The 15133-nt window shown below is 42.5% G+C and overlaps 1 protein-coding gene across 1 annotated transcript in view; it reads right to left on the bottom strand.

Moving 5' to 3' along the window:
• Window positions 1-15133, bottom strand: part of nos1 (nitric oxide synthase 1 (neuronal)) — a 65184-nt gene that overhangs the window by 34112 nt on the left and 15939 nt on the right. Inside the window, exons 7-9 of the mRNA XM_038988428.1 lie at window positions 9463-9604; window positions 9028-9167; window positions 7718-7892 (exon numbers count right to left, since the gene is read on the bottom strand). Of these exons, the coding sequence (XP_038844356.1) occupies window positions 7718-7892; window positions 9028-9167; window positions 9463-9604 (457 nt within the window). The remainder of the gene's footprint in view (window positions 1-7717; window positions 7893-9027; window positions 9168-9462; window positions 9605-15133) is intronic.

The following is a 15133-nucleotide window of genomic DNA, read 5'->3' on the forward strand; positions in this document are numbered from 1 at the left end:
TGTTTTCAATCAAAAATAATTGTTCTGTTCTGAAAGCAACTTTCTTCCGACACAAAGGAAGTCAAAGCGTACACCTACGAAGATGGCATCTCAGGTAAGCAGCACTGGTGTCACGATCGTTGGTTGAATTAATGGACCAATAAAGAGCAAAACGAAACGTGAAACTAATGTAGTGCTCGCAGGCAACTAGACATAGACAAGATCCCACAAAAACCCAGTGGGAAAAGGCTGCCTAAATATGATTCCCAATCAGAGACAACGATAGACAGCTGCCTCTGATTGGGAACCATACCAGGCCAACATAGAAATGAAAAAACTAGACTACCCACCTAACCAAAATAGAGAATTAAAAAGGATCTCTAAGGTCAGGGCGTGACAACTGGGCTGTATTGACGTATCCTAAAAATGACATCTGCTGCTTTAGATTGAACGGTCATATCTCAGTTATTGTTTTCATATCTATAAAAAATAAGCTGTTTTCTTTACTTTCAGAGAGTGAGCTGACCAAGGGGTCAAACATGTAGATATTGCCAGATGTTCACTGTCTGAGAAACAGGCCGTGGAAGCTTCATTGCTGGCAAAAGTGTCCATACCCAGAGGTAATTAAACTGTCCTGTGTTCTTTTTCTCCATCTCTGCATGTCTTGTTGTACATGTTCATCACTCTCCCCCTTCTCCCTAAATCCTCTAGGTTATATCAGCTGTTTTGGTGAACCCCTCCCGCATCTGAACTGGCTGACACAGAGGGCACAGCATGATCATAGATGAGATGTCACATGGTCGGGTCAACAGGAAGTATTATTAAAGAGATGCTTTACATTGAAATATAGACAAAGATGTAGTAGTCCCAGAGTTAATGATCCAAGGTCAGTTTTGCATTTCACCTCCTGATTTAAGATGACTGACCGTGTTAGAATAAAAAAACAAGGCTTAATCATGTCGTCTGCAGGTATGTTTTGATGTGAGAGAGGAAGCCAGTCCCGTCATCGTCACCTCACCCGCACTTAAGATAACCTTCGGGCCAACTGGGGGCCTAAGGCTGGTTAGGAGACACCGCAATTGTGACGAACTGAGAGAATATTGGGGTAGCACTGTAATTCATGAATCATATGCTGTCTGCCGCTGTTCTTACCTCTCTCCCCACCTCGTCTTTCTTCCTCGTTTTAAAATGCACACCATATGTGCATTGAAGTACAGACTGAACTTGTATTTATAATATTACAATTATTATAATTATAATGCATTTATAACACCTGGATAATGAACTTCTTTCAATAAAGCGTTTCACATTCTCCACTGGTTGAAATTAAGTATCTCATTGAAATACTATCCTGTGTTCTCAGATTAATGCAGATGAAGGGAGTTGGATATGCATAGTTTTTTTCTGTATATATGAATTACAAATCAATCACGTTTCTAGTCTATTGCATAGTTACCATGTGTAATCATTGATGTCCCAGGAGCAGGAGTGGTAAACACTATTGAAGTGTATAATTGTAATACATACAAGCAGACACAGCATCATTCAAATAATGGAGTTTGATATGACTGAAAAATAATGTCTGAGATTCATACCTGAATCGCACCTTTATTTGCCTAGGAAGAGTACATGATCAGTGAATATATTCAATATACAGGCTGCAATGTGGGAATCTCATGCGTGGTAATAACTACAGTACATGTGTATATAGGACTTGCATTCTTTGCACAATAACGTTATTATATTCTACTCTATCCATAGGCTTCATTAATGCCATTCAGACTTGAAGTTGATACAACAACTATGATAGCTGAGGTTCATAGATTGGTATGAATATTAGTTCAGAACCTAATGTTTTAGGGTTCATACACAGAACGGTTACATACTGTAGCTAGCTACACATCCATAGGCATACAGTTATTTTTATCCTCCACTACACAATAATCAAGTAAATAGTTAGCTAGCTATGTTACTTCAACTAAATTGCAAGGCAAGCTTACACAATTGTACATTCAATTTGCAGTAAATGCTTTAGCTAGCTAGATTCTTTACATCCACCGTTTCACAAGATGACAGCCTGGTTTGCTGGTTCCCAGGAGTCCCAAAAACATTAAACAAAACGAATTACAAATTCATTCTCTTAACACTAGCTAGCTGGCTAATGTTAGCTAGTCAGACAACTTGCTAAATAGCGATTTTCGTAAATTAACTTTATGACAAAAGAATATGCACAAACTTGTCTCTACATTAACTAACATATTCCTCTCAATTGTAAATGTTTTGCTTGACTCATTATGACGTTATAACAACTTACATCTGGTTCCACCGTAATGTTTTGTCAGCCACCTTTGTTGAAGAACGCCACAAGGAAGGCTCGCATCAAAATTCGTTATTGGAACCACTCAATATGATTGGTCATATAAAAACCTTGGGACCCAAATGCCTAATGAGTGCTCTAACTCCCCCTTGTGGTGGTCTGGAGCAATGAAGCTGTGACCCTGGGTACCTCTAAGTCCCGCGGTGCAAGCACGCAACTTTTAAAGGAGGAACCACTGTAGGTCCTGGATGGCAGGAAACTTGGCCCCAATGATGTACTGGGCGGTACGCACTACCCTCTGTAGCGCCATACAGTCAGATACCGAGCAGTTGCCATACCAGGCGGTGATGCAACCGGTCAGGATGCTCTCGGTGGTGCAGCTGTAGAACTTTGAGGATCTGGGGACCCATGCCAAATTGTTTCATTCTCCTGAGGGGGAAAAAGGTGTTGTCGTGCCCTTTTCATAACTGTCTTGGTATGTTTGGACCATGATAGTTTGTTGGTGATGTGGACACCAAGGAACTTGAAACTCTCAACCCGCTCCACTTCAGCCCCGTCGATGTAAATGGGGGCCTGTTAGGCCCTCCTTTTCCTGTAGTCCACGATCATATCCTTTGTCTTGCTCACATTGAGGGAGACGTTGTTGGCCTGGCACAACACTGACAGGTCTTTTACCTCCTCCATATAGGCTGTCTCATCATTGTCGGTGATCAGTCCTACCACTGTTGTGTCATCAGCAAACTGACGGTGTTGGACTCATGCTTGGCCACGCAGTCGAGGGAACAGGGAGTACAGGAGGGGACTAAGCACACACCCCTGAGGGGAACCGGTGTTGAAGATCAGCGTGGCGGATATGTTGTTGCCTACCCTTACCACCTGGTGGCGGCCCGTCAGGAAATCCAGGATCCAGTTGCAGAGGGAGGTGTTTAGTCCCAGGGTCCTTAGCTTAGTGATGAGTTTGTGGGCACTATGGTGTTGAACACTGAGCTGTAGTCAATGAACAGCATTCTCACATATGTGTTCCTTTTGTCCAGGTGGGAAAGGGCAGTATGGAGTGCGATTGAGATTGCGTCATCTGTGGATCTATTGGGGCGGTATGTGAATTGGAGTGGCTCTAGGATTTCCGGGATGATGGTGTTGTGAGCCATAACCAGTCTTTCAAAGCACTTCATGGCTACCGACGTGAGTGTTATGGGTTGGTAGTCATTTATGCAGGTTACCTTAGTGTTCTTGGGCACAGGGACTGGTGGTCTGCTTGAAAAATGTTGGTATTACAGACTCAGTCAGGGAGAGGTTGAAAATGTCAGTGAAGACACTTGCCAGTTGGTCCACGCATGCTCTAAGTACACGCCCTGGCAATCCGTCTGGCCCCTCTGCCTTGTGAATGTTGGCCCGTTTAAAAGTCTTGCTCACACCGGCTATGGAGAGTGTGATCACAGTCGTCCGGAAAAGCTCTCATGCATGCTTCAGTGTTGCTTGCCTCGAAGCGAACATAAAAGGCATTTAGCTCCGCTGGTAGGCTCGCGTCACTGGGCAAATCACGGCTGGGTTTCCCTTTGTAGTCCGTAATAGTTTGCAAGCCCTGCCACATCTGACGAACGGCAGAGCCGGTGTAGTAGAATTCAATCTTAGTCCAATATTGACGCTTTGCCTGTTTGATGGTTCATCTGAGGGCATAGCAGGATTTCTTATAAGTTTCCAGATTAGTGTCCTGCTCCTTGTAAGAGGCAGCTCTTGCTTTTAGCTTGGTGAGGATGTTGCCTGTAATCAATGGCTTCTGGTTGGGATATGTACATACGGTCACTGTGGGGACAACGTCCTCAATGCACTCATTGATGAAGCCGGTGACAGAGGTGGTATACTCCTCAATGCCATTGGATGAATCACGGAACATATTACAGTCTGTACTAGAAAAACAGCAGTGTAGCATCTGCATCATCGGACCACTTCCGTATTGAGCGAGTCACTGGTACTTCCTGCTTTAGTTTTAGCATGTAAGCAGGAGGATAGAGTTATGGTCAGATTTGCCAAATGTAGGGCTTGGGAGAGCAGTGTATGCGTCTCTGTGTGTGGAGTAAAGGTGGTCTAAAAACACACAAGTCTGGTTTGGACCGTGCCAGTTAAAGGTTTATACCAATTGCATTTGGCTTCCCAAGGCAAGCTGGGGATAGCTGTGAGGAGTTTGCCGTATCAGTCCCTTTCCACGCTGCCACCCCCGTGGGTTTGGGCCACTCAATACTGAGTCTGGTCGCTGCCCGTTTCCAGACATAAATGAGTGAATATCTGTCATCTGCTATTGATGCTCCGCTAAAGGCGGAAGAGCGGCAGAGCGGCTTGCCCCTCGTCCTCCGCCGCTGTCTGGAGGAGGTCGCCATTATCCTAGTCGATGAAGGGCTTTGCCCCCCCCCCCCCCCCCCCCCCCCCTTCCCCTTCCTCTGGGGCAAAGCCCTGGAAAAGTCAGTGAAGTTCCTTGGGGTAGCCATCCATGATGTCAGCCCATGAGGGCTGGGTCTGCGAGGCAGTCTCATCGCTCGAGTTAAGAGTGGGACGAACCACATTGGGCTGCTCTGTGTACTCTACAGCAGAGGGTGTTCACAGCAAAGAAACACATAAAGGATGCATGACACTGAACACTGCTTCCGCGTGTTAGACACCCAGGCAGACGACACACAGGGAGTGTGTCCTTACCCGAAATGGTCACCCTGCATTGACAAGGTTGTGCTGGTACATGGGCCTTGCTTGGTACCCACTGGGCCGTGCTAGCAGGTTCCATGGTTCCAAGAAACAGCTAATCCGAGAACAAAGGGAAAAGAGACTAGCGTTCGCCACTTGGGCTAGAAGCCTAGCTAGTTAGCACAGTGCTAGCAGGATAAGCTAATCCTATAAACAATGTTTACATAGCTGGCGATCACCACATGGGCTGGTAGCATAGGTAGTTAGCACAAAGTTATCCAAAGGAAGCTAGCGCTATTGCTCTTACAAACAAAAGACTGGCTCTCGACCAATAAGCAGTGATGCTAGGATGGACAGTCTACTCAATGCCGGTGGAGGGTTTAACTAAACAAGCGAGCAAACTAGTAATTCTACCCTTCCAGGTAGATAAGCTAGTCGGTAGGATAGCTAGCCTTGCCGAGAGCTAGCCAGGTTAGCTAAGCCTTGCAGCTAAGCTAGCCAAGTCTCAGCAGCTAGCAGTTTGACGCTAGCTACAACAGGAGATGAAGGAATAAAAGCGGTGAAGCAAATTCTTACCTGAAGCAAAAAATTTCCTTTTGGTGAAGTCACCCAACAAAACAGATAACCCTGCACTCGGCGGTGAAACCTTAACGCCACTGAAAAAGTTACAGGAAAACCGATCAAGCCGTGCTGAAGAGAGCAAAGTATAACTGTTCTGTGAGGAAGAGGGCAGGCGAGTGGCTCATTAGTATGAGGTTAGGGGCTCCCTCATTCGCCACTCGACCAGTCTGTCTCGAACAGACGTGTATGATTGGTTTTTTCGAGGTACTCTGAAAGATTCTGGTTTATCCCCATGGTGACAAATAATTGAAAGAACTGAAGCTAAGTTGGGGCCATACTGCCAAACAGTCTTTAGACCATCAGAGATGGTCATGTGGAGAGATCATGTCTCTGCCTTATCTGCCAGACGGCACAAACAGGATAAGTGAGATTTCAATTAGGGTGACATTTTACTCTTCTTATCGCTGTTCACAAAATGCTATCGTATTCACTGTTACATTGAAGATAAGCAGTCAACATTATCCTTCAAGTAAACTGGTGTGAAAAACCTACGTGACAGGTAAGTCCTGTTGTTTGTAAAGCTACATAGAAAATTGACAATCAAATACAGTACATAGAAGACAAGCAACTAATGCTATCCCTCATGTAAGCAGGTTGTGATAAGGCTATCCTGAGTGACGGGTAAGTGGTTGCAGTCAGTATCACATTTCACAATTAGCCTGAATACCCTAAAGACATCATTTTACATTCTATAATGGAGAAATGTTCTAAAATGGAGACATTAAAGTAAAAAAACAACCTTTTTAGAAGTACCTCATGTTCTGCATTAAAATAAGAACATTTACCATAGTAGCTCACATCTATCATAACAATTCTGTATATGGGTAAACCTGCATTTAGCAGAAGGGAGTGCATGGGGCTTGAGATGGGAACATGAGATGAGGGAAAATGACTGAGAACAGCTCAAGTTACCCTTCGCCTTGGAACTCTGAAAACAAAATATTACCGTCATTATAATGGTTATGCTAATACATTGGCTGAATACCAACAGCACAACCAGATCCGTACATATTTTATCCATGTATTATATCTACAGCCTCTAAGCTTGACATGCTCTAGTCACCATGCTGCAGCATACTGTTTGTGAAAAAACAAGATATCATCGGACCAACAATAGAGTGAAGACTTGCTGTTCCCAGGAAAACTATCCATTTTGATATAAAACAAATAAAATAATTAAATACAGAGTATACCAAACATTACACCCCCCCCCCCTTTTTGCCCTCAGAACAGACTCAATTATTCAGGGCATAGACTCTACAAGGTGTCGAAAGTGTTCCACATGGATGCTGGCCCATGTTGATGCCAATGCTTCCCACAGTTGTGTCAAGTTGGCTGCATGTTCTTTGGGTGGTGGACTATTCTTGATACAGACGGGAAACTCTGGACCATGAAAAACCCAGCAACGTTGCAGTTCTTGACATCAACTGGTGTGCCTGGAACCTACTACCATACCCCATTCAAAGGCACTCAAATATTTTGTCTCGACCATTCACCCTCTGAATGGCACACATACACAATCCATGTCTCAAGGTTTAAAAATCCTTCTTTAACCTGTCTCCTCCCCTTCATCTACACTGATTGAAGAAGATTTAACAAGTGACATCCATAAGGGATCCTAGCTTTCACCTGGATTCACCTGGTCAGTTTGTCATGGAAAGAGCAGGTGTTCTTAATGTTTGGTATACTCCGTGTATATTTTGATGTGTTATGGAAACCTATTGCATGAATATTGAGAGTATAAGTGATGAATGTTAGCTCTGCATGTATGCTGTCATGATATCAGATTAATCCGCCACACTGGTAAGTATTGAAGACGTATCATAACATTTATTTAAAAGCCCTAACAGATTACAGTAAAACATATTATAGATTCTAGTAAATATCATAGTAAATATTATAGTAAAAAGTCCACTCACAACTCTTGCAAATTCCCTTCCAAACCCCACGCATAACATATGTAACACTGTAATACCTCATGGTCACTTCAGAATGTCAAAATAGTGGCATTTAACCATTGTAACGAGAGCTGTTAAAGTCCCTGACACCAATCTCAGTGCCAATGTACCAGCCACCGAAGGGATGCTTATACATGTTTAGAAATGCTTTAGAAAATGATCATAATACCTCCAAGATGTTGTAACGAGAGCTGTCACAGAAGTCCCTGACTCCGATCTCTGTACCCATGTACCAGCCACTGAACGGACAGGCGGTGAATTCCAGCCCCCCCACCTCTAGCAGCATGCTAGATACAGCAGGTAGGCTGTACCACTTCAGATTCAAGTCCTTGAACCAATCATACCTGTATGCACAAGCATAGAAAGACAAAGAGATACGTTCAAATGAACAGTCAAGGTTTGGAGGAGTGATGGTGAATGTGTCATATCATGACTAATTGATTCAAATAAATAGGTTTGTTGTCAAGGTATGTAGAGGATGTTTAAGGGTACATATTATATACAGCTTAAATTGAAGCTGACTTGGCTTCTGTTGTTCAACTCAAGGTGCTTCCATCTCAACAATTCTATACTGCTAAGAGTTGAACATTTTACATTCTGAATCGATGTAAAAGTGCACATTCTTATCTTGGTGAAAAGCCGACATATCAGCGTGGATCTTGTTCTGGAGGCAGCTCTGCAAAGCGGTCAGTAGTTGGCACAGCCACAGTCATAAAATCTGATTTTAAACCACACTGCTACATTTTTACAATATAGCCCATTTTGACTTTGCAGTCGGCCTATCTAAGCGGAAATCACTCAGTTCTGCCTCCAGGACAAGATTCATGACAATAAACTGCAAAAAGCCGTGGGAAGAGATTAGTGACAAGCTTACATTCTGATATTGAAAGTTTGTATAGCACGTCATGGAAAGAAAATACTGTATGCATGTACAAAGAAATGAAGGATTTCTCCAAGAGATGCTAGATATCTGCCTACTGTGATGTGGTGTGTATTGTTCTACAAGGCAATTTGCTCCTACACTGTGGTTAGTAGATACACAGCCAAGAAGTACAGGAGCGCAGCCAAAACTAACATTATCACATGCTCACAGCAAAAACACCTGCAATCGCTTCTGAAAGTACTGGCCCTACATCCATCTACCTGGTGCCACACAGGCTCTGAGTGGCCCATGGGGGACGGTCTACGCAGTAGCAGAGAGCCATCACAGCTTCATGGCAACAGAGTTGAGGCCAACTAAACTGATGCAGGGGGAGATGGGGGGTGGCGAAGGACAGTTCTGGGAGCTTGTTTGATCGAGGATGCCATGTGCTGGGGATGAAACTCCCTCTGTGCCTGAAGACTGGTGACATTGTGGGTGTGTGTCTGTGTGGTATGTTAGCGTGACAATTGGAACACACCCCAACCCAGCCTCTGTTCCTGTATCACTCTGTTATGACACTTGGACATGTGTGTGTGTGTGTGTGTCGTCTAACTCACTTGGGATGGGTGATCTGCACCTCCAGAATAAGGTCTTGAGGGATCTCAAACAGCTCTGGGTCGTTCCCATTGGATTGCAGCAGGAGGGGCAGCACGTCAAAACGACCCTTGGGAGCCTTCCAGCCCTGCTGGATGCAGATCTAGTAACCAAAACATTACATAAACATTTTAGGTGGACTCACTCAAGTAGATGTGTAACTCCTGTTTGGTAGTTTCCACTCCAGTTTTAGTCAGAGCTTTGGCCTTGCTCGGAGGCATGCTATATAAAGACATTGAACACTTTCAGGTTTTGTGATCTACTGTAAGTGGTTCAGTGGGTTGAACCTGACAAGGCAACGTTTGAGGATTCAAATCCCATGAGGGACACATATTCCATGCTGTTATGAACAATAATTCACTTTGAATAACAGGGACCACAGTGTCTTTTTACTCTACCTCAGTGAATTCCACGTTGGCTGGGTCTCCCAGAATCTGACCATCGGGCTGCTTGTAACCGGCATAGCGAATCAGCTGTATGTTCCATACCCGAAAGTCGTGCTTGCCATCTGTCCTCTGAGGAAATATGGTAATGGCAGATCTGCATAAGAAATAACCCACCAGCCCCCAGAGAGAGAGAAAGTTTAATGATGAGAGTTTAAAGACAGTATCTATAGATTAGCAATGCAACAAATTAATGTCTACCCAACCACATAGTATCTAATGGTTTAGGACAGTTTAATTTCGGAGGTTGTGGGTAAGGCAGGCTAGGAAGGCTGACAGGGCCAAAGCTCAGTTACCTTTAGTCCCCCACTACTGCACCTACCCTGTTGCGTTAAGCTAATGCCATGACTGGGCAAAAGGGTTGATTCTACTAATCTGGCTGTAAGTCTTTGTCCCAAAGGACCCAAATATCTCTGGGCACCAATCTCTATGCTTGCCTTACAGAGTAGAAACTAGTGTCCTCTATAGTCAATACAAGCCCAAAGAATGAGAGGAGAATTGACTATATAAAACTGAAATTGTTTTGGGGTCTGAATCTAAGTAGAAGCAGCCTGGCTGCAGATCAGTTTGTGCTTCAGCCAATTCCTTAATTTGTTGTTATGCCGCACACAAACCCAAAAGGGGCTTAAGCGCAAACTGATACGCTATCAGGCTTCTGCTACATACTGACAGTGGCTAAGTATTATTTGATGTACAGCATCAGCAGTCTTTGGGAATGTGATGTGACTAACTCAGTGCAGTGATTAGTCAGACACATACACTTGGGGAGAGTGGGGTATGTTGACACATTTTTTACATTCAGCACCACTACGTCAAGGGAAATCATCATTCTTCCTAAGAAAGATAACTACATAGATTTCAGGATGTCTTGTACACCTGAAAATAATCAGAATTGATGTAAAACATGTGTTTTGAAAACATAGCTTTTCCAAAAAAAGGAGTCTCTTGGCACAACTTACCCCGGGTACGGGCTAAGTTGAGCATAGGGACAGGGTAAGTTGAACCGCCTTGGGGTAAGTGGGTGATAGTGTACTGTGATAGTGGGTGATGGTAGGTCAAAGTTTAATTCATGGAATTGGGGTGTGGTATATTGCATATCTTAATTGTATGCCTACATTCAGATATAGATATCCCTGTTCAATATAACTTGGCCTTCCATTTGTTGACCAGTTGTCTGGGACAGGGATGTGTCCATGTGCCAATACATAGGCAAGTTCTCTGCATTTGAGGCTACTAAACCCATGAAACTGGTCTGAGATTATTGATATGCTTAGCAAGCTCAGACTCCATGTCAACAGACATGTGCCTCTGGCTCTGCTACTCTATCATAGCCTCTCTTTCGAACAGGTGTTCATTTTCTTTTTTGTCAATGTAGCTCTTCAATGTCATTCAGACTTTTTAATATCCCTTGCTGCAGCTCGATTGGACTTCTTCCCTTCTCTCACTTCCTTGGCTGCTCTCTTAAGAACCTCAAGGGGTGCTACACCCCTATTTGTTTTACATTTGTATACACAGGGCACTACTACTCTGCTCTGCAACAATACAAATGCACAATCTAGAGTTCATTTGCATGACACATGGCAAAAATACTATGCATAAAACTGACAACTGTAAATCACTTGTATGGGGTATGGTGGTGTCATGACTGTCCACGAGGATCTGAACAGATCAGGTTTGCAATGAATAACTTCACTCAGGGGGATTAACAGCTCACGTCTCCAAAGGAAAGGAATAGTTGTAAATCAACAGGATTAGATGCAGGTCTCCCTCTCCAAATTGGCCAAAACTAACAAATACTGGAACAATGTTTCTAACATAGAACATGGGGAATGGTCAAAAGCGATCTATAGAACACTAATGCCCTTTTGTTTGTTATTTTGTGACATCATACAGTTTTTTATAAAGGAAATACTGTAACTTGGAAAGTATACCCACTACATGTGTGAAGAGTCCATCCTATGTGCATGTAATATGACAAATTATGAAAGTGTTTTTGTTAAGAGAGGGATGTGATTTTAGGAGCCATAAGAGATAATTGTTTTACATAAACTTTGCATAGTGACAAGTCACGCCCCTGAGTGAGGTCAGAGAGCGTGTCAGCCTGACAGAACCGCCCATTTGAACAAACTGTATAAAATGATGGTTAAGAATTAACATACTAGACCAGAAAAGAGTTGAGCTGCACGTTTAAAGTGGTCTGAACTTTGAATCTCAACACGAGGTAGAGACGATAAACTCACCTCCCGGATAATCACTGGTACGGCTGATTAACTGTCCTAAGTAGAGTATCTAGAAAAGCACATTTAAGTGGGACCATTCTACTACTCTGTTAAACCATTGTATTACGCTACTCTCATCACCCCACTGGGAACCATCTTCAAAGAGGCATCTTCAGGAGCGAATGGAAGGAATATCAACTCTGTAGTTCTGTTCAGGACTACACGACAAGTCACCGGATACTGGAGAACTACAGAGAAGAACAGTAGAAGACTTGTTGGAACCATTTTGGGACAATCAGAGCCTTACAAGCGTCCCACGACAAGGCCCAACCCCCTTTCCAAGGCCCTGTCCACCGAGAGAGATCCGGCATTTCACGTAAATACATTCATGATTTCTTACTCAAAGAGGGCGGCGGTTCGTGTGTAAAGTATATGATTACTGTAAGTGAGAGTAGTTTCTAAAATGTACCTAGGTTAAGTGTCTCTGTCCCACTCTGCCTGCCCCCCCCCCCCCCCCGTCTATTTTGTAACAAGCAGCCATATTGTTGTCATTCCGCTAGGGACCTGTTTTTAACGTATTAAGTGTGTATGTTTATTCTGTGTTACCATTTAATTAGCTAGTAAATAAAAAAATTCAACCAATTTGTGAAGTACTGAATCATAAGTAAGGCTCAGGATTTTGCAGATGCAAGGTTACAACTGTTCAGAATGATGATCTGAGATAAGGTTATGATTAATAAGTTGACTGTTAAATGTGATAGGTAAAGATCTTTAGAGAGTTTAATTTGGGAGATGGTAACTCTTTATAGAACTGCTCTCATGGTGCCCCAGATCCTAATGAGTTAATTGTTACATGATTCATTTAAAATCTAGTAACAATTAAACATATTTAGGTAATTAGATAAGTCTTCAGATTAATGTTAAAGTCAAATCACGACAGTAGCCATTGGCTCAACTTACCCCATGACCATTGGCTCAACTAACCCCAAGACAAACAATTTTACTATATTAGCCCACAGAGCTACAAGGATGCACTTTGATGCTCGGTTTAGAACCTCATATTCTTGCATCAGGAAACCTATAGTGGTTCCTCAATTAAACGTTTTGAGATTATGTTGCGGGATTTAAGAGGTAATTTGTGGTTTAGTATGTTACCCTGTGTCACTGCTTCATTGCGGTGGTCTGGAGCAAGGGGGAGTTAGAGCACTGATTATGCTTTTGGGCCCCAAGGCGCTAAATGTGTCTCTACCTGACAATGAATGGGCGATAAACCAAATAGAAACTGATAATTGTGCACGATATCAAAATTTCATTTCAATTAACTGAATGATGGATGAAGAAGGTGATTGAATTTAGAACAATAGTGTAAGAATTGCTATTCCTCTGTCCTGCACGCACACCGGAAAAAAATACCCTTATTTGTTTCTACTTGGTCAGAAGAAGCTGTAAGCTAAGGTTTTTATTCCAAGAGAAACGAAAATGTTCAATTATATTCCATGATATTCTTAAGATATATGTGTTGACTGAATATAAGCAGCAAGTGGTGTTTGCTAAATAATCAAGTTGATGGCGCAGTCGTATAGCCTTGGCACCTACATAAAGCTGAATGACTCACTCATTCATGGCTTTGGATCAAAATAAGTACCAACATTCTTTCTGATAGTGAAACATTTAAAATAAGTGATTATAAAAAGTCACGACTAAAATTGATCGCTAGTTTTGGTCTCAAATAAGCAAGGTCTGTGACGAGCATTTAACTAAAATAAGCATAGAGTCAGGCGGAGAACAACCTTTTTAAATTATATGAGCAAAAATATTCAATTTTATTTGGAAAGGCATGCCAGACAAAATCAAAAAGGGCTGTAGGCTTGGCGGAGTTACAGATTAATGTTTTCAGTTGATGCCAAACAAGTTCGATCGGGTTTAAAAATCAGGAGACCTACATGTAAAAAATATATTTTTAGATATACTGTAGGCCTAACGTTGGTGTTGTAGGTCTTTAATTTATTTTACTAAATAAAGGTTTACTTACTCTGCTTGCGTCTTGACCCAGTTTATGCCCTCCTTTGAAATGCAAATCTGGGCGGCAGTATGTTTTGGTCCGAGCACACTCTTTTCCGGCTTACAGACAGTTATCAAGCCAGACTCTTTTTATGGTGCTACCCGTTCAAGGTTCAGGACTGTAACCACCAGAAGACTTGAAGTCTGAGCTCAGAAGAAATGAGTCTGAGCTGAGAGGATCACCAAAACTAAAAGGTGGAATTTTTTTTCAAACACTTGTTTTTCACAAGGGCTATTAGCAGAACAAGAGACACGATGTGGTCCCAAAAACAACTCTCTGACATAGGGTCCAGCATATCTCTTGATACACACAGTAACATGTGCTAATGTGCTCCGAGAGCCGATCTGTTATCCAACGATTGTTTTAATAGCCCAGCTACTGCAGGTGTGAAAATCCCCCCCAACAAGCAAGAGCCTACCCGCATGTGGTCAACTATTTCAGCACCGTTTCGCACTGCTCTGAGACAAGCAAGACTACTTAGTAAACATATACATTTTAAAACAGTTTTCTTAATTAGCCCTGCATTATTCTATAAAAGACCCTTAGATATTAATTTAGAATCCTCTAAAATTAATTAGATCTACTACTGTACAAGGACAGCAGGGTCACATAATACAAACAGTGGTTATAGAAGGTGCAACCGGTCAGCACCTTAGGAGTAAATGTCAGTTGGCTTTTCAAAGCCGAGCATTCAGAAGTCAAGACAGCAAGTGCGTGTGCGAGAGAGAGAGAGGACAATAAGAATGTCAGTTTAATATGCAGTGCAGATCACCTCCTATTACCCTTCTCAGAGTTTAAACTTCTTAGGGATAGGGGGCAGTATTCGGAAGTTCGGATGACTGAGGTGCCCAAAGTAAACTACCTGTTACTCAGGCCCAGAAGCTAGGATATGCATATAATTTGTAGTATTGGATAGAAAACACTGAAGTTTCTACAACTGTTAAAATAATGTCTGAGTATAACAGAACTGATATGGCAGGCAAAAACCCAAGGAGAATCCATCCAGATTTTTTTTTTTTTTTTTTTTGAGGTCACCACCCATTGCAATAGCTGTCTATGGGAAAATCAAAGGAAATCCTCCCAGATTGCAGTTCCTATGGCTTCCAATAGATGTCAACAGTCTTTAGAAAGGGTTTCAGGCTTGTTTTTTGAAAAATGAGCTAGAATTTGTAGTTTTTCTAGGTGGCTCTCATTTTGACTGTAGTCTTGTGGCGTGCGTGGATGAGGGCGCGCACTTTGTTATTTATCTCCGGTAATGAACATACTATTCTCAGTCTTAAATTTTATTGTTTATTTACATATTAGGGTACCTGAGGATTGATTAGAAACGCTGTTTGACTTGATT

This window comes from Salvelinus namaycush, chromosome 1 (genome assembly GCF_016432855.1).
Source record: "Salvelinus namaycush isolate Seneca chromosome 1, SaNama_1.0, whole genome shotgun sequence".
NCBI classification, from domain to species: Eukaryota; Metazoa; Chordata; class Actinopteri; order Salmoniformes; family Salmonidae; genus Salvelinus; species Salvelinus namaycush.